Genomic DNA, 26486 nt, shown 5'->3' with positions numbered 1-26486 from the left:
ATCACACTTCTGTACGCTGCTGTTTCTAGGGAGAAAATAGCTCCAAATACATATATATATATAAACTTTACACATATACGTGTAAACTAATAAATACATATACATATAAACTTTGTGCCACTGCTGCTTGTGTTTTGAAGCAGGTTAATGATTTGATTCTGTTTGTGTGCCACAACAATTAGGCTGTGCTGTGTTTGCATTTATTTTAGAGAAGAGCTTGTTTACTCTCCGAATGGAACAGATGGATCCTGCTAACTTATCTCCTTTTATGTTCTTGTTTAATTTCTAATAGTAATGTCAAGTTGTTTCATGAACCCATTCTGAAGTCTTAGATGGCAGCAATGACAAATGAGAATTTGGGCAACCTGGTGTAGTGGAGGGTTTCCCTGCCCGTGGCAGGGGGGTTGGAACTAGATGATCTTTGAGGTCCCTTCCAACCCAAACCATTCTGTGATTCTATGATTCTTTATGCCTATCCTGCGCAGAAGTGTTGTGTTTCTGAGATTGTTCTCAGTTCTTTCTATTTGCATTGTGTTAATATGTGAATGTATTCAATGCTATTGGAGAAAGAAAGTGGCATAAGAGGTTCTGAAATACAGAAATAGGACTGGAAAATGGTTGTTTAATCTGTTATTAACACTAAAATGAAATGCACCAGCATTACAGTTCTATTTTTTTAAGTGTTGTTCCTCTGAGCAGAGTAACAGTTCAATTCATGCAGTGTACTTTGTGGTTGAATATGGATCGTAGAATCATGGAATGCTTAGGGTTGGAAGGGACCTTAAATTGGTGCTTCTGGATGGAGGAGACTGAAATTTTTTCACGCAAGTGAAACTTTACATGTGTGAAATACTTCTGCAATTTCTCTTAGTACCGTAGTGTATGATAAAGTTAAAATATGACATAGATTCAATGTTAATAAAGCCAAATGTTATAACTGGCAAGGAAATTGATAACTTGCAGAGAAATAGGTAAGACTTTATTACCTGAGAGGCATGGTTCATGTCGTCCTGACAGAGCAGCTGGCATCTACTCTGTCAGGACAACATGTAAATAAATAAAGATTAAAAAATAAAGATTTTTAAAGGACAGCTTTGAACCTCTTTTGTTTACAAAGTCCTGCTTCCAGTAAAGCAGAAATCTAATAAAATAGTCACTTCTGAGGTATGTTTGTGTAAGAATATTGGTTTAATTCAGAGTGGGGTTTGATACAGGGAAGCCAGAAAGAGATTATTTTTTTTTTTTCTGTGAATCTCTTCTGACCCTTGCTAGAGGCCTCTTGTAAGTCAGTAAATTATTCTTGCCGTAAACCTTCACCAGACTAGCTGAATGCTGGAGGCTGGGGCTGATATCTGCTTGTTCCTGGACAATTTTATTTTCTTCTGTCAGATAATATCTTAGATTGTTAATTACATCAGTCTGAATTGAAAGCTGGGCTTTGCAGCCATGAGGATTCTTTTTTATGAAAAATAAATCCCTAAGGTGAAAATCCCAAAGGTATTTGCATTGGAGAAACCAACAGAGAAACTTGAAAACTCGATTTTGAATTAAAGAAAAAAGGCGAATGGTCCATGTGAAATATGAGAATATGGAATTTATTTCCCCAGTATATTTATTTTCTTACCATTAATGAGTATAAATGTACATTTAATTTCTAAAAAAGTAATATAATCTATGTGATGGAGGAACTGGAAGCAATGTCAGGTAAGTACAGTTGCGTCCGTTGTGCAGCAGGAATGCTTGCAGTGGAACCTGGTTTCCAGATATAGCTGTTCCAAATCAAAGTTATCAGCATATAATGTCAGATCAAATTCATCACAGACAGTAGAAAAATAAAACGTTGTGATCCTCAGTGAAATTCAACCTGGTCTTCAGATCTCTTGTGCTGTAGGGTGGAAACTCTAAAATACCTCCTCAGTGAAGGAAAGGTAGCCAGAGCACAAAGTATTCCCCTTTTGATGAAGGTTCAGCTGCTCTTCTAGGCAGTAAGATTGTGTTTCCATGGTGTCCTCTACCCGAAGATCTCAAAGTGCTTCACGAGCGTCAATGAAATAAACCCCTCAAAGCCATAGCTGGTCCTGTCACCTCATTTTTTGCCAGGAATGGGGATGTACGTGGGGCTGGCAGGTTTGTGTGATACGGCAGAACTAGGAACTCTCCGTTGTGTCCTGCTCTTCAGTACAGCCACCCATAACCCCTCAAGAGCTGTCTGATGGGGGTCGTTGGGCTCTTACGTGGACAAGCATAAGCTTTGTAGAAGTCCAGCAGCCTGCTTGCTAATGAGGTTCGATTTCTGCAAATAACCACCCCAGTGACCGCACTTGAGGGAAGTGTGAGGTCGTACAGTCGTCTGTTGGCATCGTTTCAAACAGTTGTAGCGTGGGTAGTGGTTGGTCACCTGCTGCCGAGTACGTTTTAGATGAAGTGCAGAAGCACCTCATGTTTTAAGTACAATTGTTGAAATGCAGGTCTGCTGTGAGGTGTGTGTCTCCCTTTTTTTGCTAATTTAGAGCTTTTAAGTTGTGGACATTACAAAGATACATAAAACTACAGCAAAATCATATCTGTACTGGGAAAAGGTGGGGTTTTTTTTTTTTAAATTTTGTTAGGACTGTTGCTCCTTGGAAATATGGTGGCAGTAAAAGTTTGCAGAAGATATGAAGCAGTGATTTTTTTTTGGTAAGTCAAGGGCTGCTTGAGCTTCCTGCCTCTCGGGGGTTTTACACACATCAGCCGTGGCCTGATGCAGAGGTCCTTGCTGCCTCCTCGGAGCCATGTCAGATGTGCACACAAGAAACTTGCACAATTGACTCACACCTGGACTCTAGATATACTGAAATGATGGAAAATAACAAAACGTTGCCATTCCTGACCACAAATAATAACTGACCGACATTAAACGTTAGCTGGCCTGTGTGGAGCAGGACACATCTGCGTGGAATAAGAAAGTGTTGATCTGCTAAGGGTTATGAAGATATTCTTCCTAAAGCTTAACATGCAGCAGGAGACATGGGAGTGTAATTAAATTTTTAAGGGGAATAGACCTTTTCATACTGACAATTCTGGACATGCTGTACTCATTAATGGTTACCAGGAGCTGTGTAAAGCATTTGGGTTTATGAAGGCTGTGGCTGAAGGCTTTAGAAGGGCCGTAATCACACAGAGCTGGGTGACAACAGAAGAGCTTATGGTCTTGGTCCTACTGAAAAAAGCGTTAACCCCAGTTGCTTGTGAAATGAGCAGTGGGAAGACCCGTGGTGAGGCTCCTGCTGCAGTTTGGTACCTGGTGCTCGACTCATGGATGGGGAAGAGTGTGACCGACAGACCCGGCTACAGGCAGGGGGTTGCTGTGCTTCACCTCTGCAAAGAGAAAGGGCCCGTTTCACTGCCAGCATGGTCTCCACATTGCTCCCAGCTTCTCCTTCCACCTCTTCCTATAAAATCTCCTGCTTGGGTATCACTGTCTGAGGCAAGAGCTGCGCTACGGCGTTGGGTCCTGCGCTAGAGCTGAGTTTATAGTCTTCGCTGCCTGTGCTTGTAGAAGGAGATGGAAGGGATGTATCAGGAGATGCTGTGGGAGAAAAAAGAAACAGAGTTAAAATGGACTTGGACGCTGTTCAGTGGAGCAGTGCCCAAATAAAACCAGCAAACCATCCTAAGGAGCAGGAGCTTGGGGGATGGGGCAGGGGATCCATCCCAAATTCAGGCATGTTCTTCCTTCCTGTTTGTGATGAGGCACAGGATGGACTGGTAGGCACGGACCGACTCTTCTTCAGTATTTTCCACTTGGGAAATGTGCCCAACTGCTTTTTAATCCTTTATTTCCTCATCAGAGGAGAGCTCAACCTGCTTGCCCCTATTCTTCATTTACAGAACACAGCCTCTCTCTAATCTCCCTTGCTGCAAGGTGGCTCAAAACAAAACAAAAAAGCTAAAATACGTGGTGCCAACATTTTTATGGCTGAGAAATAGCAAAATATGCTCCAAGAGGTGGGGGATCGTAACTGGCAGAAGGAGACTGTGTATGCAAGACATTGGGATTGCATGGCAGCAGTTGTTAAATTGCAACTCATGTTCTACTTATTTATTTTTTTTTATAATAGTGTGTTCCGTTTGCTGCTATAGTAGATAAATGCCTCAACAAATGGCTGTTGCCCAGCAGTGCTGCCCAGAGTGGTTGAAGATGGTTGTACACTCAAGTCATGTTGAGTTCTGGTGGACAGCAACCAAGATGCTTTACATAAGGCAACGTACCACTAATAACTGCGCGGGCTTCTTTGTGGTGTTCCTGCGTTCATAGAAACACACTGTCACCAGTCTCGATTTCTCTTTTTTTAATCTTGTGATGTTAAGTAACATCTCAAAATCCCCCTAGATCGCGCTCTAATGTGAGAAAATCTCCGCTTCTCTTTTGGAAGCGTGTTTCCAGACTTCATGGTAAAGAATGCAGCGAGGGGGGCTGTGAACTCTGGTTCAAGTGTAACACTTCAACACGTAAATAAACCTAAATCTTTTCCTTATCTGCTTCTCCTGGTCAGTCCCTTCATTACGCTGACACTAGTGGTGTAAAAATGGAGACGTACGATTTGGAGCGGTGTGAATCACAGAGCTCATGTTGCTTGGGAGGACGTGTCCTGGCAGCGGTTCCATGTTGAGGCTGGGAGGTCCTGACTGGTACTGGAGATCGATGGTGGTTCCTGCAGTGGAAGTGGGAAAAGACATCATTCTTTGTATAATTACTGAGAAGGCAGATGCTCTGGGCCAAGTCTCTTTTTTTCAGAGAATGTGGGAGACCTCTGTGGGTGGGGGTTAATGTCCTGGCTCGTCTTTGCTTCCTTCCTGCTCCACTGTCTTCTTTGCTCTCAGCCTTCTCACTGTCTAGGGACAACCTCCTGGGATGGATGGGCTTTCAACTAATAACCGTCTGTCTCTGTGGGTGTCCCAATTACTGCTCTTCGCAGAGTTTCCCGTATGGTTATAACTTGTGCATGTTGCTGACAAAAAATGTGTTGTTTTCCTTGCAAACTGCATCAGTTTGGTAGCTTGCCTAAAATCAGAGTGCCCTGCTGGTGTGAAGCACCACAGAGTGTAGCCATTTCTGTAAAACTGGTCCTGGGTCAGACTTTCAGCGGTAGGCTGGAAAGAAATGTCTTAGGGATTGGACTGGAGTGAGAAGGACCCACGCTTAAGCTCCAGTTCAACCTGAACCTTCACCTCCCTCCTCCCAAGACCAAGTTCTCTCTACCACACATCCTCCAGAGAAGGGCACAAACTCAGACATGAAGCCCCGTAATAGCTTAGAAATAAAATAAATTTGTTGTCCTTTCTCAGCAGGGTTTGTACCTCCCAGCAGCATCTCCTGCAGCAAGCTGTCAATCCTGGCCACACCAAAGAGCTTCACAAACTGGACTTGCTCTATCATCTGCCAGGTGATGCTCTGCAAGGGGGGCAGCAGGAGGAGGATGTCGCTGAACCGGCCTCGGGAGTCGTACTGGCGATCGTTGATGTAGTCCTCCAGGTTGACCTGGACCTGGAAGCGCATGTTCTTCACCTTCCCGGGCTCGCTCAGGCCTTTGCAGTCTGGGAGGGGGAAAAAAGAAGGTAATTGCTGGTCCGTGTAGCCAGAAAGTGTTACCCTGTCAGTCAGGCTCTGTAGAGGGAAAAGGATGAGATGCTGGTGATCCTCTGACATTTATCTCTGAGACTCCAAGTTTATCTGACAGATTAGCATTGGGCTGCTAATGTGGAATAGGGAAACAGTAAAGGGAATTAGAGGGAAAGAGCAATTTGAGGGGAATTTCAAGGGAAATACTAAGAAAATAAGAGCTTGCTTCAGATGGATATGTCTGGCTACTGCCATTAGTGAAGAGGAAGCATTTAGAAGTTGAACCATGTTTGTCCTTCCAAGGAAACGGCCTGGAATTTCCCCCTGAAAACTCTAAGTCCCAACTACTGCCACTAAATCCATGCAGGTTTAGTGCCTGTCTGTTGCAAATACACCCACTGCTACATCAGATTTTTGTCTTGATTTCCTCCTGGTTTTGGCCTGCGGTCAATCCAATTTTCATGGTCCACTTTTGCTTAACCATCAAGTAAACGTGCACTCTGGGTAGGATGGAGCAGCGGGATCTACAGCTTTCCACTCCTGCCTCTCCTGCTAGCTAAACCTGAGATTTCTGGCTCGCTGAACCATTTCCTTCACCGGTACAAAGAATCCACAAGCACCACGTTTAGAGCCCACCATGCCAAGAGATTAGACAAAGCGGTTAACGAATTATTGTGTGTTGATGTGTAACTCCACGGACGTGCCTACGCGTTAACACGGCCGAATTGCACTTCTGTAGAGCTTCACACTTTTTCATTTTGGATGCAATCCCAGCGCCTCACTGTCGTGATGATCTAAAGCTTCGCTGAGATACCCATCAGCCGAGAGGGTGATTTGTCAAACCCGACGTAATAACGCCATCCTTGTGCAGATTCGCAGCAGACTCTTTGGCGAGCCAAAGCTCATGATGTTTGTAGAATTCCTGTATCTCGATTCCAGATCAGTGAACGCAGCAAAAAAATAACTAACGGAAGGTGCTCTAATTTCTCCATGCTAATAGATGCCAAAGACAAAAGGGCGTTGTGCTGGATTTGGGATCGTTCCCCCATCTCCTCTCCAAGCTGCACGGCAATAGACACTAAAGGGGCTGGAGTGTTGCACTGAGGGGGGGTTCTGCGTGTGCTGTAGGCACGTAGAAACAGGAGTTTTTGGAGGAAACCTGGGCTGATGCAGAAACCCCCATTTTTGTGGAATAAGAATGTGGCAAAGGTACAAAACAAACTTTTGTGTGTTTCCCTGTTCTCCATCCTGCAGGGATCAGCCCGGCCCTCGGTCGGTGCTGGCTGCTGGCAAGATCCATTAACAGACATCCTTGATCTTTCTGGGTACTCCGAGCGGCCCAGCTCTCTGGGGTTTTTAGTGCTGCTTTCTGAACTCTGATGGATGCTCTACGCTGCTGCTCGCTCGACTCACTTCACTTATGCCTAAATCACTATAGGTATGTGTGTCCCTGATAGTCATCTCCTTCGTTCCAGACTGATGGGCTTTCCTGAAGCCAAGCTAAAGAAACAGCAGAACTCCTCTAGGGTCTGCAGAGTCTTGCACATGGAATTAGTTCTTGCTAAATAGTAAAGTGTTCAGGAATAGGTCACTTCTAACCCGTCCTTGCTGCACTGCTAAGTATTGCTCATTACAGCAGAGGCAGGGTGAAATGTGGAGCCTGGGGTTTTCCTGGTCATCGGAGAGCCCTCAACTCCTTTCCAAGCCCCATGCTTGGCAGTCAGGAAGGCAGCTTACCTGGATCGAAGAAGATGATGGCTTTAAGGCAAGCGTACTCATTGTCATCGATTTGGATGTCCCGCAAGGGCTTCACCAGCTCGTCCAAGATTCTGGTGGCCACACGAGCGATTTCCAGTTCTGGGCAGTGCATTGGGATGATGAAGTCGTTCCCTGGGGAGACAAGAGGAGTTTTCACTCTAGCTCTGTGGACATGGTCTCATCCAGGAGTTACCCCAAGGTACATTGCCACACGGTCCCAGCGCCCATGTGCAGCAGATTTCCCGTGTGCAGCTTCGTGCTCAGATTCATGACTGAGAAGCTGGGTATGGATCTCATTTTTTGGTCCTAAATTATCTCGTTTGCGCGTGTCGATGCACCCACGATGTACACAAATCCTGCTTCACTTTCTGCTCTGGTTTACCCTCTGTTATACGTAGCATCTGTTTGCAAGTGGTGTTGCATCTTTATTTTTGGTGTCTTTTTTTTTTTTTTTGACAAAACTCTCCCTCCCTCTTTTCTTTAACGTGTGGCTTTCAAGGTCAGTATCCTCATTTTTCCAAGAATAATCCCACCTGTGTTTTTGGTGGCAGGAAGCTACATGAAAAGGAAATACCTATTTGCACTATAATTCTTAATAGACCTTTCTGCTAAGTTTTTAGCACTGATACCCAAACATCCGATCGCCTGTGTCCTGGCAATTTCAGTTAAGAAAACGAGGCAACGCGGTTTGAGATGCCATTTAAATATTGTGGGTTTTCTCAGCCACAATTTCAAAGCATTAAGGAAACAGTTTTAAAAGTCCCAGTGAATTTGCTTGCTCCTTTTTACACTTCTCCAGAGACCTTCTCAAGGACAAGCCAGATGTGCTAGACGTTAGCCAGGTGTGCAGAGAGGATTTCAGGCAGGCAGGATACTTGGGAAAGACTCAGGTGTGGGAATTATAAAAGCAAGAGTGTGTTTCAGTACTTTACCTAATAACAGAAAATCGGTGTATGGGATGGATCGCTTGGCTACCCCGAGGAGCAGGTGTTCCCCTGCGTGGGCTCTGAGCAAGGCAACCTGGAGATGGCACAGAAGAAGAAATAATATTACATTTGAAAAGCAGCGAAGAGAACGGTGAGCTGTTGCTGTTTGGATTAAGGCAAATTTGGTGTTTGCTTAGATATGCCAGATCTACAGATAAAGTGCTAGTACGAGCTAAAAATTATTGGTATATGTTCGCTTTTCAGAAGCGCTACTTTCATGGCAAGCGAAATAAAAAGTTGTTTTATCTGAAAGAGCAAAGAGAGGCTTGAGTAATTTGAATTCTTAGGAAATAAATGGCTTTTATATTCAACTACCAGGTATCAATAAATGAAAAGCAGTCTTTTTTGATTAGATCCTTGTGCAGACTGAAGTGACCAACTGTATTACGCTTTGGGGCACTTTGACTATTCAAATTGGTTTTAATCCATCCCCTGTCCTTCATAATTCTTTCTCTCCTGCTAGTTTATTGCTCTGCACAGGGCGATCTATATGCCAGCATCAGATTCTCCTGGCTGGGAATTCCTCTTGAAGGCGCTGGGTTTGCAGGGAAGAGGCATTTGCATTCTACCTGATCGTCAAGAGGGAGCTCACAAAACGCTGGGATGTATTTTGCCCATTCAACCAGCACCAGAAGCTGCTGTTTCATGGATTCGCACACATCGTTGATGGTCGCCACCTTCTTCATAGCGATGTCCGCGCTGTGCGCCGGGCTCGGCGACGAATACTGAAAGAGAAACAACCCGGTTGCACTCGGACCAGATCTGTGCTGTGTTGTCATCCTCGACAGCAACGGTTCATTGATAACACGGGGAGCCCTCACGGACATTGACCTCGTCGGGTCGGTGAGAAGATGCCTGCTGCTGTGGTCGCACGCCTGGTTGCTCAGCGGTGTGTCCTGTCCAAGGTACAACCTCCACCAGGTGGTGCTCGGTCCCAACAGACACCCCTCCCTCCTCTGCCTCCTTCCTCTCTCTCCAGGCTGGCTCAGGAGAAAAATCTGATTAATATTCCCATTCCTAGCAGTAGCCAGCAGCACTGGGTCTCAGCTTCCCATCGATCACTTAAGCCAGCCAAATGCACGAAATGCATCCAGCCTTCTTCCCCTCTGGGACATAAAACACCCATTTTGATCTCCGAAGAGCCACGTGGGGAGGAGAGGGTTAAAACATAACCATGTTTTGAAAAGGACATGGAGGCATTGCTGCATGTAATGTGCAACATCTGGACCGTATGTTTCAGCAGAGAAAGGGTATTTGCATAAGAATTTAAAGGATGTGCAGGGTGAAATTCACTGTGGAACATCAAATAAGAAAGCAATCAGCTTTAGTTGAAGCCCAATGATTTTATTAGCTTTATTTTTCTCCCCTAATATTGTTGTCCTGGCAAAGAAGTTGCAAGGAAAGATATAATCGACCGTGATGGGAACGTTATGTTCTGGGAAGGACAGAGTGTGAGCAAGGAGGGATGAACTTCTGCATGAAAGGCAATGAGTTTTTAGGAGCACAGCAATGATTTAGGCTGGGGGCAGAGAGGACCTGGGGTCTGCAACATCCCTCAGCCCTCGGAATTTCAGCTTTGCATCTCCCATGCCCAAGGCTGCATCTGCTCCTTGCAGGACACGTTGTCTTGATAACGTAGCGAGGATTTTTACTGTCTGCTTTTGGACATTTCCAATGCATTTTCTTCCCTGTGGCTTTGTGCAAGAGCCATCCAAGGGCAGAAGAAGATCCAGCCCTGGTTGGTTTAGTGAGTTCATAACCCCATATGGAATAGCTGAAGGTCATGCACCTGTTTGGAGGGTTGCCCCTGCGTTTCATACCTGCTGTGCCATGGCCTCGGCCTGAGTGAGGACGCTGATGGAGAGGGAGCCGTTGTCCTCGTAGCTGCTCCTGCGAATGCTGATCCTGTCGCGCTCGTTCTGCACCGCTGAAACGACAGCGAGCAGTGGTTGCGTTAGCAAGAACCTTCCCACACCACCGATGGCTGCTGGTACCTGTGGTCCCCAAGTGTGAGTGGATGGGCCTTTAGTGCCTGAGAGACCCTCCAACCTTGTTGGATGCTGGAATAGGGTTAAACAGGCACCAAGGAGAGGAAAAGACCACCAGAGAGGGAGAAGACTGAGCACAGGAGCAACAGAGGGAGATAAGGCCACTTGGCAGTCAGAGCAAACCCTGCGGGATATTAGCTGGTCCCACTGAGCTCCTGGTATGGTGGGATGCTTTTGAGGTTACATCTCATCTCACAGTGGGACTGGAGAAACCATCCTCTGATCCCACCTCAAAGCAACCTGGAAGTGTCCCCCGCCCCTGCGGCATTGCAGGCAGTGGTCTCCAGGGGACATCTCAACGGATCACAAGGGGCAGAAAGAGTCACCTTGTTAAGGAAGCCCCAAAGAAAGCTTAGATCTGCTGACCCCCACCTTAAAACCATTGCCTCAGCCTTGCCCATCATGCTGCTGGTTTCAGGGAGCCTGTAACCCCGATGGCGATGCTGGCACCCGGCTGAGGGAACAGACCACACCAGGCTTTGTCTCCACCTCTGCTGGCACCCCATGAAATTGCTGCTGCAGATCAGTTCAGAGCATCCTGTTCAACACCACTGATACAACACACCTTGGACATGCTGTAGTGACCACAGCAGAGTGAAGATCAGCCCTGGACTTTTTGCAAGCAGAAAGGTACAGCTATGTCACGGTGAAATAAAAAGAAAATACTGATTTTTTTGAGGTCTATTTCACCCTTTAAAGCATCCTTTTCCCTGAAGCACAAGCCACATCTAGCCCCGTTCTCTGTCCACCCTGCGTGTTGAACACAGGGGATTTATTTCTCTTCTGCAGCTTATTTTTTGCAATAGAGGGTCCAAGAATGGACTCTCCTTGCTGCAGTCATCAGGTAAAACAGCAGCAGCATCCCTCCTCCTTCATACAGAGATTCCCTGCTCCTTTTGGATTTATTTAGGGGGAATGACTCAGATGGAGCTGTCAAAACACGGCTCGCTCTGCGCTTTAACCCCTTGGATGTGAAACAGCGCGGTTTTGTCTCAAAAGTGCCCACTGGAGAAGACTTCTTCCAGCAAAGATTTTTCGCTGAGTCAGCAAAACCATCTTGCCGTCACTCTTTGGGGACTTTGCCTCAATTCTGGGCCTCGCTTCCGAGCAAACATCACTCTTTGCACGGGGCACGTTTCTCTGGATTCACGGTCAGGAGGAGACGTGGGCACCGTTTCGCACGCAGGGTGGGAAGGTGGGGGGTGTTTGTCAGCTCAGGTCCAACCACCCATCTGTTTTCCCAACCGGCCTCTGATGAGAGGCCAACAAAGTGAAAGGGCAGAAAACAAGCTACGGTGACAAAAATCAATATCTCCCAGTACTGGTTTATTTTGCAGGATCTGGGGCTCAGCCTTGCTCAGGTGCCCGGGGGGGTCTGCTGGGATCCGGCCACCAAAGCCATTTTGCACCTCGGAGCCAACTTTGCCTAAATGGCTCCAAGGGGCTGGTTGGGTACGTTGATTTGTAAAAGATGCAACACACTTTGCACCTTTTTATTACTGGAGCCTTTTCAGGCCGTGGACACTCCGTAGAGGCAGTTAGACACCAGTTTGTAGAAAAAGCAACTACAGACTTGGGAGGTTGTGCTAACCTACCTTGGACCACAGCATACATCACCCTATGTGTGGGGGGTGATTGAAGAGGCTGTTCACAGCCTCCACCAGTCTGAAGGTGAAGGTGGTTATAGGAACCATAGTCTGTGATTAATCTTCAGAACAGATTAACTGTCCATGGCTGTTTTTGGTACGCCAGAAAGCAGCAGCATCCAGAGTTGAGTAGAAATGAGTCCTCCTGAATCCATCTCATCGCTGACATCCTTGGAAAGTCCCCACCCAACCTTCTATGCCTGGTTTCATATCAGATGCTCCCCCACGTAGCTCTCTGGGGGTGTTGGGGCTCTTTGTGCCCCATACAAATTTTGCTTTTCCAACCAAGTTACGCATCTTATTTTACGTGAATCCTACAAACCCAGGCAGACAGGGTCCTGCTCCCCGATGGCAGACTCCTTTGAGAAGCCTCAGCCTGTTTTTCTCCCAGGTCCTTTTATGGCACATATTTCAGTGCTTTCCCTCATGCTCTGATAAGCTCAATCTTCAAGTGCAAGTGGATGGCACAGACTGACTTCCTCAAGGTGGTTTGGGTGTTATCACTGAAAGTACCCAAGATGTGATGGAATTAGATACAAAAAAGGAGTTAATGTTTTACCTGCCACAAAATTAATCTATTACTGTGTGGTAATTATATTGCTATACTTATTGTGCTTGTAAAAGGGAAGGGACGGGTCACTGGTGGTGAGGCTTCGGGAGTGCTGGTGCTGGGGGTGCTCGAGATGTTGGCTTTGTAGTCAATAAAACTCAGAAAACTTGCAGGAAGGACTAAAATCCCAGTACTGGGTCCCACTGTCTCCAGGGACTACTATTTCCAGTATATGCCTGGCAAAAACGTTGCTCACTGTTTGGTCGTTTTTTTTTTTTTTTTTTTTTTTTCTCTAATCCTATCCTCTGTGCTCCAGTTCCCAAAGCCAATAAACACCAGGAAGGGTCATCGAAATCCCACACGAAGGGATGGCAGTGGGAGCGAGCCCCCACCATGCCACCAGCCAGGGACAGCGTGGCCCCAACCCAGGCTCTTCCCAGGGAAAGGGGAGAGAGAGCGAGATGATGCCCACGTCGCTCTCCGGGGAATTGTCCACAGCTACGGCACGTCCTGACTTTGGGAAACAGCCGGGAAAACGAACTTATTCTCCATCTGACACGGAGGAGCCGTCGGAGGGGTTTGGTTGTTCAACGACCTGGAGCCTTTTGCCGTGAGCGCATCGAGGATGCCGGGAGCGGGGCAGGCTGCGGAGCACACGCAGCGGCTCCTAAGCAAACAGCGGCGTGTTTGTGGGATTGCAGCAAACCCGTGGTTCCCAAACATTTTGTCCTTGCTGCCTTGGCACACAGGTGGAGATCTTGCCATGAGGAACCTCCGGGGAGGCCGGTAAATACGGGCACAGGCGTCAGTTGGAAGGGGACAGCAGCAAACCAGTAACTTTCCACGGTAACTGCAGAGGTTAAAGCCCTGCCTACGTGGGAGTTACCGTTTCCATTATTATTCCACTGAAACCATCCTCGTTTAACACCGATGGGGTTGGAAATGTAGCAATAAATGGCATAAAGGAGAGCAGGAGGAGGGAGGTGTGAGTGCCCCAGCACAGTGCCGGCATTCAGCAGCGCTCACAGTGTTTGTGTCTCCACCGATGGATTTACCCCTTCTGCTGCCTGGTTCATTTATATGCACAAATAATTCTTTTCCCCAAGCTACTTGATTTTGTAGGTGTGGTGTATTTTATTTGCAAATAAATCCCAATGGTACATGCACAATTAATGGGCTTTTGGCCTGATTTATGACTATCACAAAATAAGGAAGATCCTTTAACTTTTCCACCCATCTTTGCAATAAACTGCAGTCTCAGCCTTCTAAAAGCTGGCAGAAGAGATGTGCAAGCAAAAGGTATGAAACAAGACAGAGGTCCTGTGAAACACTAATAAAACTGTCTTATAAACCTGTCCAATTTAACAAAAATAAATAAAAAATAACCTCAAATCCTCCCACTGTGTTGTGGCCGTAAGAGATACATTAATTCTTTTTACATCTGCGTGAAACTAAAGGAGTTCGTGCACATTCATAAATTACTTTGAAGGGGATGAGAGGTTAAATATTAACCCCTCTTTTTTCCACCAGCAAGCTGAGTGCTGACAGTGCAGTGCTGGCATTTTAAAAGACTTCCAAGTTTTCAGCTGCTCAACTCCATGTTGACCTGGCTCACTTGAAAACTCACACCCTGCAAATTTATTCAAGGTCAAATATGATCTCAGTAAGATGCTAAAAATAGCATCCTGCTGTTTTCTTTGGATGTTTAAGTATCTGGTGCACTCCTCATTCACTGCTGTTGTAGTGACCAAAAACCTGTCCGGTGGCATTGTGGAAAACAATGGAAATCGAACCTTCTCCTGTGCAAAGAGAGCAAATCGGAGAGAAGAAGCCAGAAAATCCCTGAAACACCCAGAGAACCCTGCGGTACAGTCCCAGCCTTAACCACAAAACAAGAATAAAGGAGTGAATTTCCTGTTAAAATCTCAAGTTCTGATCATAGTGGCGTTTCAGGACACAAGAAGGAACCTGCGTTCAAGCAAGCCTTTTCCTTTCCTCTCGTTCCCAACTTCAATGATTGTTTACTTGTAGTTATTAAAGTGAATTATTGATACCAAAAATGTAATTGAGTGTTTCTGGGTGAGCTAATTTCTAAGAAATCTGGGAACTGGACTTTCCACAAGACTCAAGTTTTGGCCCTTTCTTGCTCTTGCTGGCACTGATGGAACCTGGAGCCCATCTCAATGCACAAGCCTGGAGGCACAAGGCTCATGTGGTCCTGTGCCCTGGTCCTTTCCGAAAGCAGGATCAAATACAGAGCGTCCAAACACGACAGTTTAAAGGACCCCACTGGTGCTTTTCTCAACAACCTGTGCCCAACTGCCCCAAACCCATAGTGAACCTATAGCCCAACTGCACTGCGCTCCCTCAGCCCTGCACCTCCACTGCTGCCCCTATAGACAGCCAGTTTGAAGCTAGCTTGAGTATTTGCATCATATGGCTTCTTCTTTAGGCAGAAATTTCCCTTCTACCAGGCCAGATAATATAATCCCTCTCAATCTCTTACGCACTAGAGTTGTTTCCAAGAGGGGAAAAAAAGAGAGAAAGAAAGCTCCAAATGTGTCACATCATGTCTTACAACACAGGAAGACTGGAAGAAAATCACTCTGGGTCCAAAATTCCAGTTTCTCAGTTAGTTTTGCTGGGGAACAGCAAGTTTTCCAATATCGAGCACACCCGTCAAGCAATGGGTCAGCAGGACGTCGGCAGTGGGGAGCCCATGAGGGTGACACAACCCTGCTAACCCCACCCCAGGTGTATTGTCACAGACAGGCTGGGAAAAGGATCGTTTCCAGCTTCTTCCCCTCTACTGTGAACAAACAATGCTGTTACCACACCCTGGAAAGTCTGATTGCAGTTATATGGGCTGGCTGAAAGCAAGCCCATATGCGTGCCAGAGAAAGAGAGCGTCAAACTCCTGCGTGCCAGTGCAGGGACAACGGGACACACAGAGTGTGGAGCTGTGGTCTCCCAACATGAATAGGTCCATGCCACCAAAAAATGATGCACAAACATTTATATCACCCTCACGCTGCTCTATCCCAAGACACGACTTCTCTTTTTCCCCTAACGCTTCGCAATACTGTTTAATATTAATCTAGAACCACCCTAAAGCAAATAACCGTGTTCTTTTCTGTGCACACAATTGTGCAAGAAAATTTCTTTCAGTCCTGCGCACGTGCTTTGGATGCAGCTCTGGTCAGCTAAGCTAATTTTTGCAAAGCAGTTGCTCAAGGTGCTTTAAACTCTTCCTTACCAAACACAAACACAGGAGCAGTTTGTGAGCACACAACCTGACCGTGCGCTCATAAAAAAGTTTCAAAGAATGTGACTATGTGGAACTTGAAATGAGTCATCTTCCATCGAGCTGCAATCAATAATGAAGGCATGAGCCAAGGTTTTATAACTTTTACCATAAAACTGATAAAAAAATCATGCTTCGGCTCAAAGAATGGAGCTGATAACCAGATTTCAGCCTTTCTGAGCTGCGGAGCTTGCTGCATCGGCAAGTGGCTTCATCCCCATCTAGAACTGACCAGATCAGCTTTGGTTTGGTCTTTATTAATTTGAGGACTATTTTTTTTCCATCTGCTGTATTCGCTCCATTTCTCCTAAATTAAACCAGTAGGCACTTCTGCTGCATCCATGACTTATGCCAAATTTCGAGACACCCTTGTTCTCCAGGAAAACATATGGTCAGAAGGTTGGAAAGATTTTTTTCATCACCAGTGAAATCTTATGAATTACCAGAAATCAGTGACAAATTTCCCCTTGGTTTCAGTGGAACCATGATTTCACCTCTTGGGTAAGGGGGGTTTCACTCAGTGGCATGGAAAGAAACCCTCAAGTTCCTTTCTAGCTCCCTCATCCTTTAGCTCTCAGTGGGTTGGAAAATAGCACAAACAAAGGGTGAAGAGTGTTGAAAGCATCACCCAACTGCCTGCACGTCAGGAGGATGTACCATCTGTTGTGAGCTGGGCCTTCACTTTGCTAAGGACTCAGCTCACATAGACAGTCTCTGCCCAGAAAGCTTGGAGTAAGTAAGATGGTATCATCCATGTTCTCCAACGATGCAAACACTGAATGATCAGAGATCAGAAATGCTATGATAGGTCTGAAACTTTCCCCGTTTTCTTCAGTACTAGTGCTCATAATGGCTCTATAGTCGTGCTATACCCACTGTGAGGACAACGCTACCAAAGGGTTTGACTTTGACTCAGGTCCCAACTCAGGGGACACCGGAGTTGGCTGCATCTGGGTGCGCTGCCTGTGTGTCTTGTGCCATAGAGGAGCAGGTCTCACACCGTAGGACATTGTGTTCAGGCTGTACCTTGCCCTAAGGGTTGCACCAAGCTACATGAGCATCAGCCAAGTCAATTGCCAAACGCTATTCTGCAGTAGTCAACTGTTGGCATTTATGGCAGGTCCTGGCTGAGATTGTCCCAGCTGGGATTAGGAGTCGCTCTAGCGTGTACATAGCAAGGGAATTGCTGTTGTGAAGCTCTTGGAGACCAAATAAACCCTGAGGAAGCCCATCCCTTTCCCAGTACAAAAACATCCTAAAGAGACCAGCCTCCCAGAATGGGTGAATACTGAATTAGAGCCCTGGTCTCAGGGCTCTAATTGAAATTCCCATCGGATAAGGTAGGAAATGGGTCTTTCAGCTGCAACAAGAAATCTCGCACTGCAACACACAAACATCATCCCCCTGGGCCAGGGCTGCTGTTGTTCTCCACCACGCTCTGCAGTGGGAGCAGGGCCAGAGACAGCAGTGGGCAGTTTTGAAATGTCTCTTTGTACCTACCTTCTTTCTTCATGCCAGCTCTGAAGCACTTCTTCAGCCTGCAGTACCTGCACTGGTTCCTCTTGTCTTTGTCTATCACACACTGTCGGCTGAACCTGGGAGGAGATGGGAAATAAAACATGAAGTGACCAGCTTGGCATCTGCACCCCTCTCAACCCGAGAAGCCCAAATCCAGTCCCAGACCTCACTGAGCTACACATTGTCTGAACCCAGAGAAGAGCCAAAGGTTTGCAAGAAATGGATTGAATCAACATTGGCCTGGCCCCATTCCTCATCTTCCCCACACCGCTCCTGCCAGCTGGGAGCACAGCGATTTCAGATCACTCACCCTGCAAGGACTGTGATGGTTTTGGCTGTGAAAGTGTGACTGTGACTCAAGTTGTGCCAGTGCCTTGGCAGTGTAGGAACTCCATCTCCCACTTTCAGACAGTTATTGGGTGTTTGGTGTCAGGACTCATTTAATCCCACTTTTTAACACTATCCTGCTTTGTGTAGAATAATTACACTATGGACCACAAGCTCTTTGGTGTCTTCAGCCTAGTTTTGAGGCACATGGCCTCCTAATTGCTATTCATTTCAATGGGGGATTCAGGAGCCTACGTGCTGTTCAAGGGGTGGCCCATGTAGACTTGGCAGCTCTTGCCATGGTGGGCGAAGTGATGGAAGGGGAATCTGCCACAAAGAGGAGACGACGTGAGTGACTCTGGGACAGTCATCAGGTTGTAAAAGCTGAGGCACTTTTCCAGACTGGTGAAAAAGCAAAGGTACAAAGGAAGACTTTCCAAGGAATTCACGTCTGTGATAAACAACAGAGCTCCGAGCTGAGCTAAATACAGCACAGCTCACCAAATAAGGAGTTGAAGACAAGTGAGCCTCTGCCATTTGCTTGGCTTCGATGCTGCAGATCTTCCCTGAGCTGCCAAATATCACAGAGATTTGTGGATTCTTGGGAAGAGGCAACAACTCCTCTCCCAGGAGACTTGCAGCCAAAATTTCAAAGAAATCAGTAGTAGCTGTTGCCTCCTCCTGCAGGAATCCCACAGTTCCTGGGATGGGCACCGTGTGGGTGGACATTGCTGTCAAATCGTGTGTCTCCCAATGGCTGGTGAGACCTGGAGTGATAAGGACCCCAGGGGTATTTTGAACAAATAGAGTGACTCTCATTGCAAAAATTTGGAACGCCCTTAAAGGAGGAAGAACTCTGGAACAGAAAGAAAACTTCCAGATTTTAATTAAAGATGAAGGTCTTGAGGTATTTGGGGTTTTTTCCCCCCTTCCTCCTGTGCTAAAATAAACACCGTTTTTCTAAGGTCAACCAAGATAGCTGCTGTATAATTTATAGCCTCCTCGTAAAAAAAATCTCTCAAACGTATCCCTGTGTGCCAAAGTGGACATGAATCATAGCTGGTCCACGCTAGGTTCTCAGAATGATTGTAAAATCATCGGTGATACGGCAGCGTACAGTTTGATGTATTTCAAAACAAAAATAGAGAAGCTGTGGAGGAGGTGGAGACTTTGAAGGTAATGGCTTCTGGATGCTCACTACTTTTTACCGGAAAAAATCAAGAAAAACTGCTTTTGAGTCGAAATCTCTGGAGTTTTGGTCCTTTGCCACCTTGGCTTCCCCTCGCTGAGCAGTGATGAGGTCACAGTGTCACTCCACACCCAGACTCTGTACTTATGTATTATACACACCACTCAAACCTCGGGTCTGTACGTTCCCCTTGATTTACACTGTGGGGAAAACAGCGACACTGAACTCACCAAATGGTCTGCTCGGTGCCACGAAAGGTGTCAGGGTCCAAGATGAGATGGGACTTAGTTTACTCCTTGGCTCCCTCTCCTCCAGCCATAAACTAAACTGCAGTGTTACTGTTAGCATTCATGGCATGGTAATTTGGCATTTGGTACAAGGGCCCCGTTGTACAACCTGATCTCCACCTCAAATTATTTACAGCGTCAATAAATTGTATTTATTTATTGCAGAAAGGGCAGGTACCTGCAGGAATAGACATGGTTCTTGCGGACACTCCTCCTGAAGAAGCCTTTACAGCCGTCACAGCTGGATGCCCCGTAGTGTTTGCCGGTCGCCCGGTCCCCGCAGATGGAGCAGAGGGAGCCAACGCCGTTGGTGAGCAGGTTGGTGTTTGTCGATTCTGCTGCGATGGCCTCTGTGGGAAGAGAACAGGGACCATGAGACCCCTCTGTGATGGAAACCAGAATCAGCTGACAGCAAGTTGCTTTTTCTGAGCAAAGCACACTCTGAGCCAGCCCCACACGGACATGGGCACAAGCAGTATGTGTTGCTGGTAAAGCCTCCAGACTGATGGTCATGCTCTGCTCAACCTCGACTGAGAGTAACTCAGTTGCTTTGCTTCTGGTCTTGGTGTTTGCCTTTGCTTCAGTGGAGAGATTTCAAGCTGCATAACCCAACGTGCTCGTGAGAATTTAACAACTACCACTACATTTCTTGACAGATGCGGAGAAACCTTACTGGATGTGAGGTGTATGCTTTTGAGGGATGAGGAGCCACCTCCTCCGTTAGGCACCTGGAGAACATTGTTCAAAGCTGGTGCCCACAGAAGACAGCGGAAAGAGCATCATTAACGTGAATGAGTAGAAAGAAGAGAAAGGACAGCAGAGGCAGGAGGGATGAACTACTTCATGAACATGACAGAGGTGTTGAAGATAAAAAACTGCTCTTGAGAGCTCCTCTGGAGCTGGAAGACAGAGACAGCAGCTCCCACACAGGTCACTTTAGTTCTCCTAATTCTGGTTCCTGCTCTGAATTGCGCTCTGAAGAGGCTCATAGCTTTCCGCTGGAAAGCAATAAAGGGGTGCAGGAAGATGGACCTTCTAAATTAGGGACCTAAAATTAGGTCATATGAATGCCCCCTGTCATGTCCTCTGTTTGCACCCGCTCATTTGGGGCAGGAATAGCTCTGCCCTTGCCTGGCCTGGGCCACGTGTATACACCACTGAAAACTCCCCTTTCAACTTCTCCTTTGGCTTTAACCACCAGGCTCACTGCCCTCTTAATCCTCCTAATTTGAGGCAGAGCTTGGGGAAGGAAAAAAAAAAAGGAGACACTTGAGAAGAGGCAGATGACAGTGTTTACATCTGGCTGAGAGCAGGAATGTTTGTGGAGCCTGTCCTGACCTGGGCACTCGCTGCAGGATGGTTTTATGAATTTATCGCACCTCTGGGAGCTTGTTCTTTGCTCCAGGGAGGCTGATCTCGTGCTACAGTGACCTTGGCAAAGTCTCTGGGATGAGACGTGTCCTTCCTCATAGGAGACATGGGGGGGATGAGAAAAACTCAGCTGCTGTTGTATTGAGCAACGACAAACCTTAGAGAAAATGACTCAAAGTGGGGGGGAAGTGACACCCGAGCTGGACAGTCTAGAGAAAGTTTTCTAATGCATAATGTGTAAAAATAGCTTTGGGTAATCCACACACAACACATAGATACACACAGAGAGAAGGCTATTTTTGTACACGAATACACATCAAAAATTTATAGCGAAAATATTTGCTATGCAATGAAAATTGTAATCAAAAGCCAAAAAAAAAAAAAAAAAGAAGCCAATAAAGCTTTAGGTTTTAAAAAACTGGTAAGATTTTTACCTAAGGCTAAAACTAAGACATTTTTAGCTACGACTTCACAAATGTAAAGTTCAGTCTTCCTTTCATTCCCTCAAAAAAACCTTTTGATCTATATTTTACCTTCTAACATATGGATGAATAAATAAAGCAGGTGGTAGCAAGATGGGAGCAACATGACAAGAAAGAATGACAGCATTAAAATCGTTCTTAGGCTGTAATGACCAGAATTGAGATTTACTTGTTCCCAAAATCCATGTAAGATGCTCCCAGCTCTGACATTTGTTAGTGAGAGTGCATGCACTTGGGTCCTTTGGGAACATTGTCTGCATCAGAGGTGCATAATGGTAATTTACATAGATTTCTTTTTTTTTTAACATTGACTCTTAGTCTTGTTTTTCTTAATAACTCAGTATGAAATGAGCTGTGCTAGAATACTCCAAGAGTAACTGTACTGCTAAACATTCGTGCATCTGTTGCTCCATCTATTTTTTTGAAGGAACATGTGACCATAAACAAATGCACCGAGCGTGCTGGATTCCATTTAAAAAATTGCACAACAAAAATAAAAATAAGGCAGCCAATTTTCTCTTCGCTCCACTCATGCTTTCTCTGCTGACTTCAGAGGAATCAAGCTGAGGTGATACAGCTTGGGTCACCAACAGACCCTGCGTCCTTCAGCTGGGTCCAGGTTGCAAAATGTTCCCTGATGCTGGAACGCCTTTACTCACCAGAGATTTTTTTTTCCCTTGCTGATGTAAAGAAGGAATTAATAATCTGGCCTTAAACCAAGTACTACTGGAGGAAGAACCATCAGCACTGAGCATGTGAGGGCCTACAGAGTTAGCAAATCTAATTTTGCCCTCACTTGTACCCAGGAAAACACAGACAAGCCCCCGGGCTACAGCTGAGCTGGGTGGCTCTATGTTAGGGCAGATACAGAGCTAAAAGTTCAGTCTCTTTTAGGCAGCCACATGTCCTTTTCAATTTGGTTGATGATGAATAGAAATTTTTAAAAAAATAAAGAAAATGAAAGGCCTAAGATGGGATGCACATGTTAATTATGATGATGAATTTTAATTACAAAACCCTGTCACCAACTAATGATGAGTTCCAAATGAGAGTTAGCTGGGAGAAGAGCAAAGGCACAAGCCATATCACGTGCATCAGAAGATAGTTTCAATGTGGCTTTCAAGCCTACCCAGTATTTGGGGAATGTCTGGGTTTTTCCTGGACTGATCACTGCGAGGAAAGGCAGAGGAAAGCCGGGGTCCCTGCCAGCACAGTTACCTGCCTGTGGAATCAGCTGGAAACTGCAGACCATGTACTTCAGCCCTGCCCAACACAAGTTGATAACCTGCTCAGAGCTCCATGTAACACCTTGTGCCTCCCTAGAGGGGCTGCTATCGGGAGCTCAGCACCACACCGAGATGGGCTCGAGGGCTGCTAGGGTGGATCTGGTCAGAGCCCAGCTGGCTCACAACAAATAAAAGGAGCTCACGACTGTCCTCACCACCCTGGAGAGTGCTGCTCAGAGATGTGTATCTGTTATAGACACCCATCGCCATGATCGAACAGAACAGCTCCTAATCTGTGCCACCGTGCCCCTGAAACATCTTCTGAGCAATGCAACTCATAACATTGTCAAAGCAGAAACTAGAACTCATCTTGACCTTGTGAGGGTACCAGGCTGAGCTGAAGACCTGTGGTTGTGGCCAGACTCCTCCCTAGGACTGTCTCGGACATTCATTGGCAGAAAAACGTGAAGTTTTAACCATCTTTTGGGAGTACTATATAAGCAGCATGCATATTGGGCACTACAGCCTACCCAATGCCGACAAGAGTATCCCAGCGGCTTCACAAGAGTTGGGGTCAATCATGCTGGAAACGAAATACATGCAAATTTCTGTTACCTACTGCATCTGTATGTAAGCCATTACCCAACCAAGGCTGAAATGAAGGTGCCAAGGTTTACACTGATAAGAAATGACAGTGAAGATGGTCTCCATGAGGGTGCTGCTGGGGAATGTTATCAGGCTTCCCTTCAGTGCTGGAGCTCTGCATGATACCTGACCACTGCAGAGCTCTTCGCTGCTTTTCCTTTCAGTTATGTTACCAGCTACATCTCTTCTAGATGCATATCACATAGGAGAATTACCTTGTGATTCTTTCCAGAGTGGTTTTTACTATTATCCACTCAGAAATCCAAGCCAGTCTTGGCTCATGGCTCTGGTGCACATGATTTGCAGCTAACAAAACCCTGAATTACATGTGCTGGGCTAAGAGATCATAAATGTGGGTTTAGGGCATGCCCACGCGGTCAAACTCGGTGGTCAAAGCCAGCGTTGCGAAACCTGTGCATACAAACGTAGGGCTGGATGGGGGCTAACACTGAAGTCCTGGCCGTGTGTGGGTCAGTCACTTTCTACATCAGCTTTCAGCAAATAGAGGAGGAGTTTTTGAGATATGAAACATAGCTTTGATTTAGTGTTCCCAAATCCTACAGTAGCCATGACAAAGAGGCCAAACCAGAAAGGCCAGAGCTCCTTACAAGTACGCGTGCAGCTTGCGGGATGGTCAGGCACTGTCAAAATATCTTTGATGGCTTTTTCATGGTCTGAATTGGGTCATACTGCAGAGAGGTTGGGAACACTGTTTTGCCAATATTGTGCCGAAGTCCCAAGCATCAGTGTGGTGTCTGAGTGCTGAGACGCACCACCGTGGGAGAAAGCGTTCGCCGACACTCAGCTAAAGAATTAGTGCAATATTTCGATAATGCTTCATATTTTAAGCAAAATGACAACTCTGACAAGAGCATGAGGAAACGAGTATTAACAGCACATAAAAACGAAGTGAGAATACGGCTTGTAATGCCAGCCAAAGAGAAGGAAACAAGTTTGTACCAAATGGGAAAAATTCTGCAGTTACAACACATATTTTATAAAGGAAAGACAGGATTAGCATTGATTTTTGCTCATTTCCTTTTGCCATTCCTTCTATTTAAAACAATTTTTTACACTCCTCTGCTACTCTCATAATGGATTCTGTTCTTTATTTTGTTAGTCTCAAAATATTTGGCAAATCACGGTGTACTTAAAAGTGGAAAATCCAAAATACACATCTAGGCAAATCTCAAAACTATAGCAGCTTCCTGAAGCAGAAAGCTTCACATAGGAAGTGCTCCACATCATTAATCAAACCAAAACATTGATGAGATAATATTCCAGGGAAGGAAATCTAAGAAAGCATGACCTTAGTAGAAAATATTCTAATTTTCACTTTAAAAATTGTTCAGAATGTAAGAAACAGTCCCGAGTCCGTTAAAATAAACATTGCACCCCTTCCTGTTCGTGTTTATACAGAGGGCAAAGCTGCCGTTAGATTTAGTAGGGGAAATAATACAGAATAATCTCGCACGATGGGAAAGATATGGCTTAAACCAATCGAGTATATTTTTAAAAAGACTTAAAATGAGATCATTTCTTGAGTCTAACAACTTCAAAAATATTTCTGACGCTACAGAGCATCTGTGTGACCTGTTATTTTGGGTTACCTGTGGGAACCGAACGCGGCTGGTTAGCAATATATTTCCATGCATGGACATTTCAGGTCTTTTTTGAAGTTATTTTTACAAACTGTAGAAGAGGACACTTACCCAAGACAAACAAGCTAATTTCAAAACAGCTAGTTCCTGAGAGAACCGGTTACTCATTAACAGCTAGACAAATAACACAATACCGATCTAGATAAACTTCAGAAAGAACTCAACCTGTCAGTTCCACTGCATGAAACAACAAGGAGCCCCAAACAGGTTTTGGTAGTTAATTTGCAAAATTATATTGAATTTTGAGGAAATTTGTATCACTCTAAAAAGTAAAAAATATCTTGTTGTTCAGCAGCAAGTGACAAAGAGAAACATCTGTGTTAAATAACATTGCTGGAGTAGGATGGCAGATGGAAACCTTTCTGCAAGAATAAGATCCAGTCTATCTGGAGCTGGCAAAAAAAATATATTGACAATCTTATATTTAGGGACAGACAGAGCTTTCCTTGAAGTCAACTTTAAATTCAAATTTCTTTGGGCCTTTTAACTCTACTTGTCTCCTGACATTCCCTAATGTCCCACAATAATAAGTCTAATCATTTTATACCTCAGCTATAAAACTCTGATTTCTTTCGATGAGACACCTAACGAGCAAACGTGAGACTCTGAAAATCCCATCTTAATTTCACCCAGCTTCTTAATAAATGAAATGAAATGCTGCCAAAACTCTCCAAAGGCATTGCTAACATTGGAATCTCGTTCAGTTACACGGTTGGTTTCACACTATTTGACTAAAATGTCCTTTATTTTTTCACACAGTAAACAGTTCACAGAATAGTGAAATGTCAGAGTACTTTTGACTACTCAAAACCTAAATATCATGCAATATGCTTTATTTCCGTGGACAAAGTGAAAATCTCTGTATATAAACACTCATGCCTTGCAGCCAAGATCTTTGCGTGCTGTAAAGGCTTTTAGACCATCTTGGCAGCCAGAAAAAAAAAATATAAGGCAAGTAATTAGATATTTCTTCTCAACTCAGCACCTAGGAACAAGTTAAATTTGACACATGGTGTATTGTCTGAGTAACAGAGAAATGCCGATCGAGACGGCATTTTTTTCCAAGGATTAAATATGAACCTAAATCACAGACGGGAATGAAACACACATTTTAAGGAAGAAATATTTGTAATCACTTTTCTCACAAGGCATACAGGGGGGCAAACTTATGGTGTGCCATGAAGAGCTCTACCAACATTTGCAATACTTCTGGACTCCTCAGGACACGACACTCAGCCCACCAAGGGAAAGAATAACTCAAAATAGGATCGACAAGTCAAGGGGTCCCATTTCAGCCCAAACATAACCGCGGACGCAACAGAAGTTGACAGGTCAGCTGCTTAAATATTACCTCTTCCACCCTTTGCCCCTCACCTCCTACCTGCCCTAGGTGTTGAGCTTTATAACAAAGGTAGTGGAGGTTATTCAAGAGGAAGCCAACAGAAATCTCACCGGTGTTATTGGGGAGCACCCGAAGGCTGTCAAATTCCAGCATAGTATATGAGGAATCCAAGGAGTCAACGTAATCTGGCATATCCATGTCCATGATGGACTGACAAAGCTTCATTATTACTAGTCAACGGCACGGGAAGCGGCAAAAAACAGCCCTGCTGTCAATCACGGCCGAGGTTTCCTCCGCAAAGAGAGACACCCCAGCCCTTGCAACGACAAATCATTACCCAGCTCTGCCCGCAGTCCCCTCCCCATGCCAGGAGAGAAGGGATGAAGCCATTCCCTCTCGCGCACGCAGTCCCCTCCCTTCCCGGGGTGCATCTGTGCTCTCTCGGTCCTGATAGTATGATGTAGATAAGGCCTAGACTGAAACGACTTGGATTGCATCTTCGGGTCAATACAGCCTGGTTTATGGCCGTTCCTGCGCAAAC

The 26486-nt window shown here is 45.5% G+C and overlaps 1 protein-coding gene across 2 annotated transcripts; it reads right to left on the bottom strand.

The window, feature by feature from the left end:
* Nucleotides 1-3434: 3434 nt before the first annotated feature.
* LOC104374895 (hepatocyte nuclear factor 4-beta) lies at nucleotides 3435-26170 on the bottom strand. 2 transcript variants are annotated; one of them, XM_009981116.2, is made up of 10 exons: nucleotides 26056-26170; nucleotides 19397-19601; nucleotides 17398-17492; nucleotides 10170-10276; nucleotides 8919-9074; nucleotides 8296-8383; nucleotides 7343-7495; nucleotides 5344-5580; nucleotides 4584-4697; nucleotides 3435-3571 (listed from the first exon to the last, which is right to left on the bottom strand). In XM_009981116.2, the coding sequence occupies exons 1-10, from the start codon at nucleotides 26168-26170 to the stop codon at nucleotides 3435-3437; spliced, it is 1407 nt and encodes a 468-aa protein (XP_009979418.2). The 2 variants fall into 2 exon arrangements, with proteins under 2 accessions (XP_009979418.2, XP_009979419.2); XM_009981117.2 differs by having other exon boundaries at nucleotides 19397-19568.
* Nucleotides 26171-26486: the final 316 nt, after the last annotated feature.

The sequence above is a fragment of the Tauraco erythrolophus genome, chromosome 15 (assembly GCF_009769465.1).
Source record: "Tauraco erythrolophus isolate bTauEry1 chromosome 15, bTauEry1.pri, whole genome shotgun sequence".
NCBI classification, from domain to species: domain Eukaryota; kingdom Metazoa; phylum Chordata; class Aves; order Musophagiformes; family Musophagidae; genus Tauraco; species Tauraco erythrolophus.
Note: the sequence above shows the minus strand (reverse complement) of the source record. Positions and strands in the feature narration are given on the sequence as shown.

What these genes read in the sequence shown, in the direction of transcription:
- LOC104374895 (XM_009981116.2), bottom strand. Translation starts at nt 26,170, where the DNA reads ATGAAGCTTTGTCAGTCCATCATGGACATGGATATGCCAGATTACGTT. An exon ending in AACCATGTCTATTCCTGCAG is followed by an intron (nt 17,493 to 19,396) that starts GTACCTGCCCTT and finishes ATCTCCTCCCAG; the next exon opens with GTTCAGCCGACAGTGTGTGA. An exon ending in AGCTCCCTCTTGACGATCAG is followed by an intron (nt 8,384 to 8,918) that starts GTAGAATGCAAA and finishes TGCCATCTCCAG; the next exon opens with GTTGCCTTGCTCAGAGCCCA.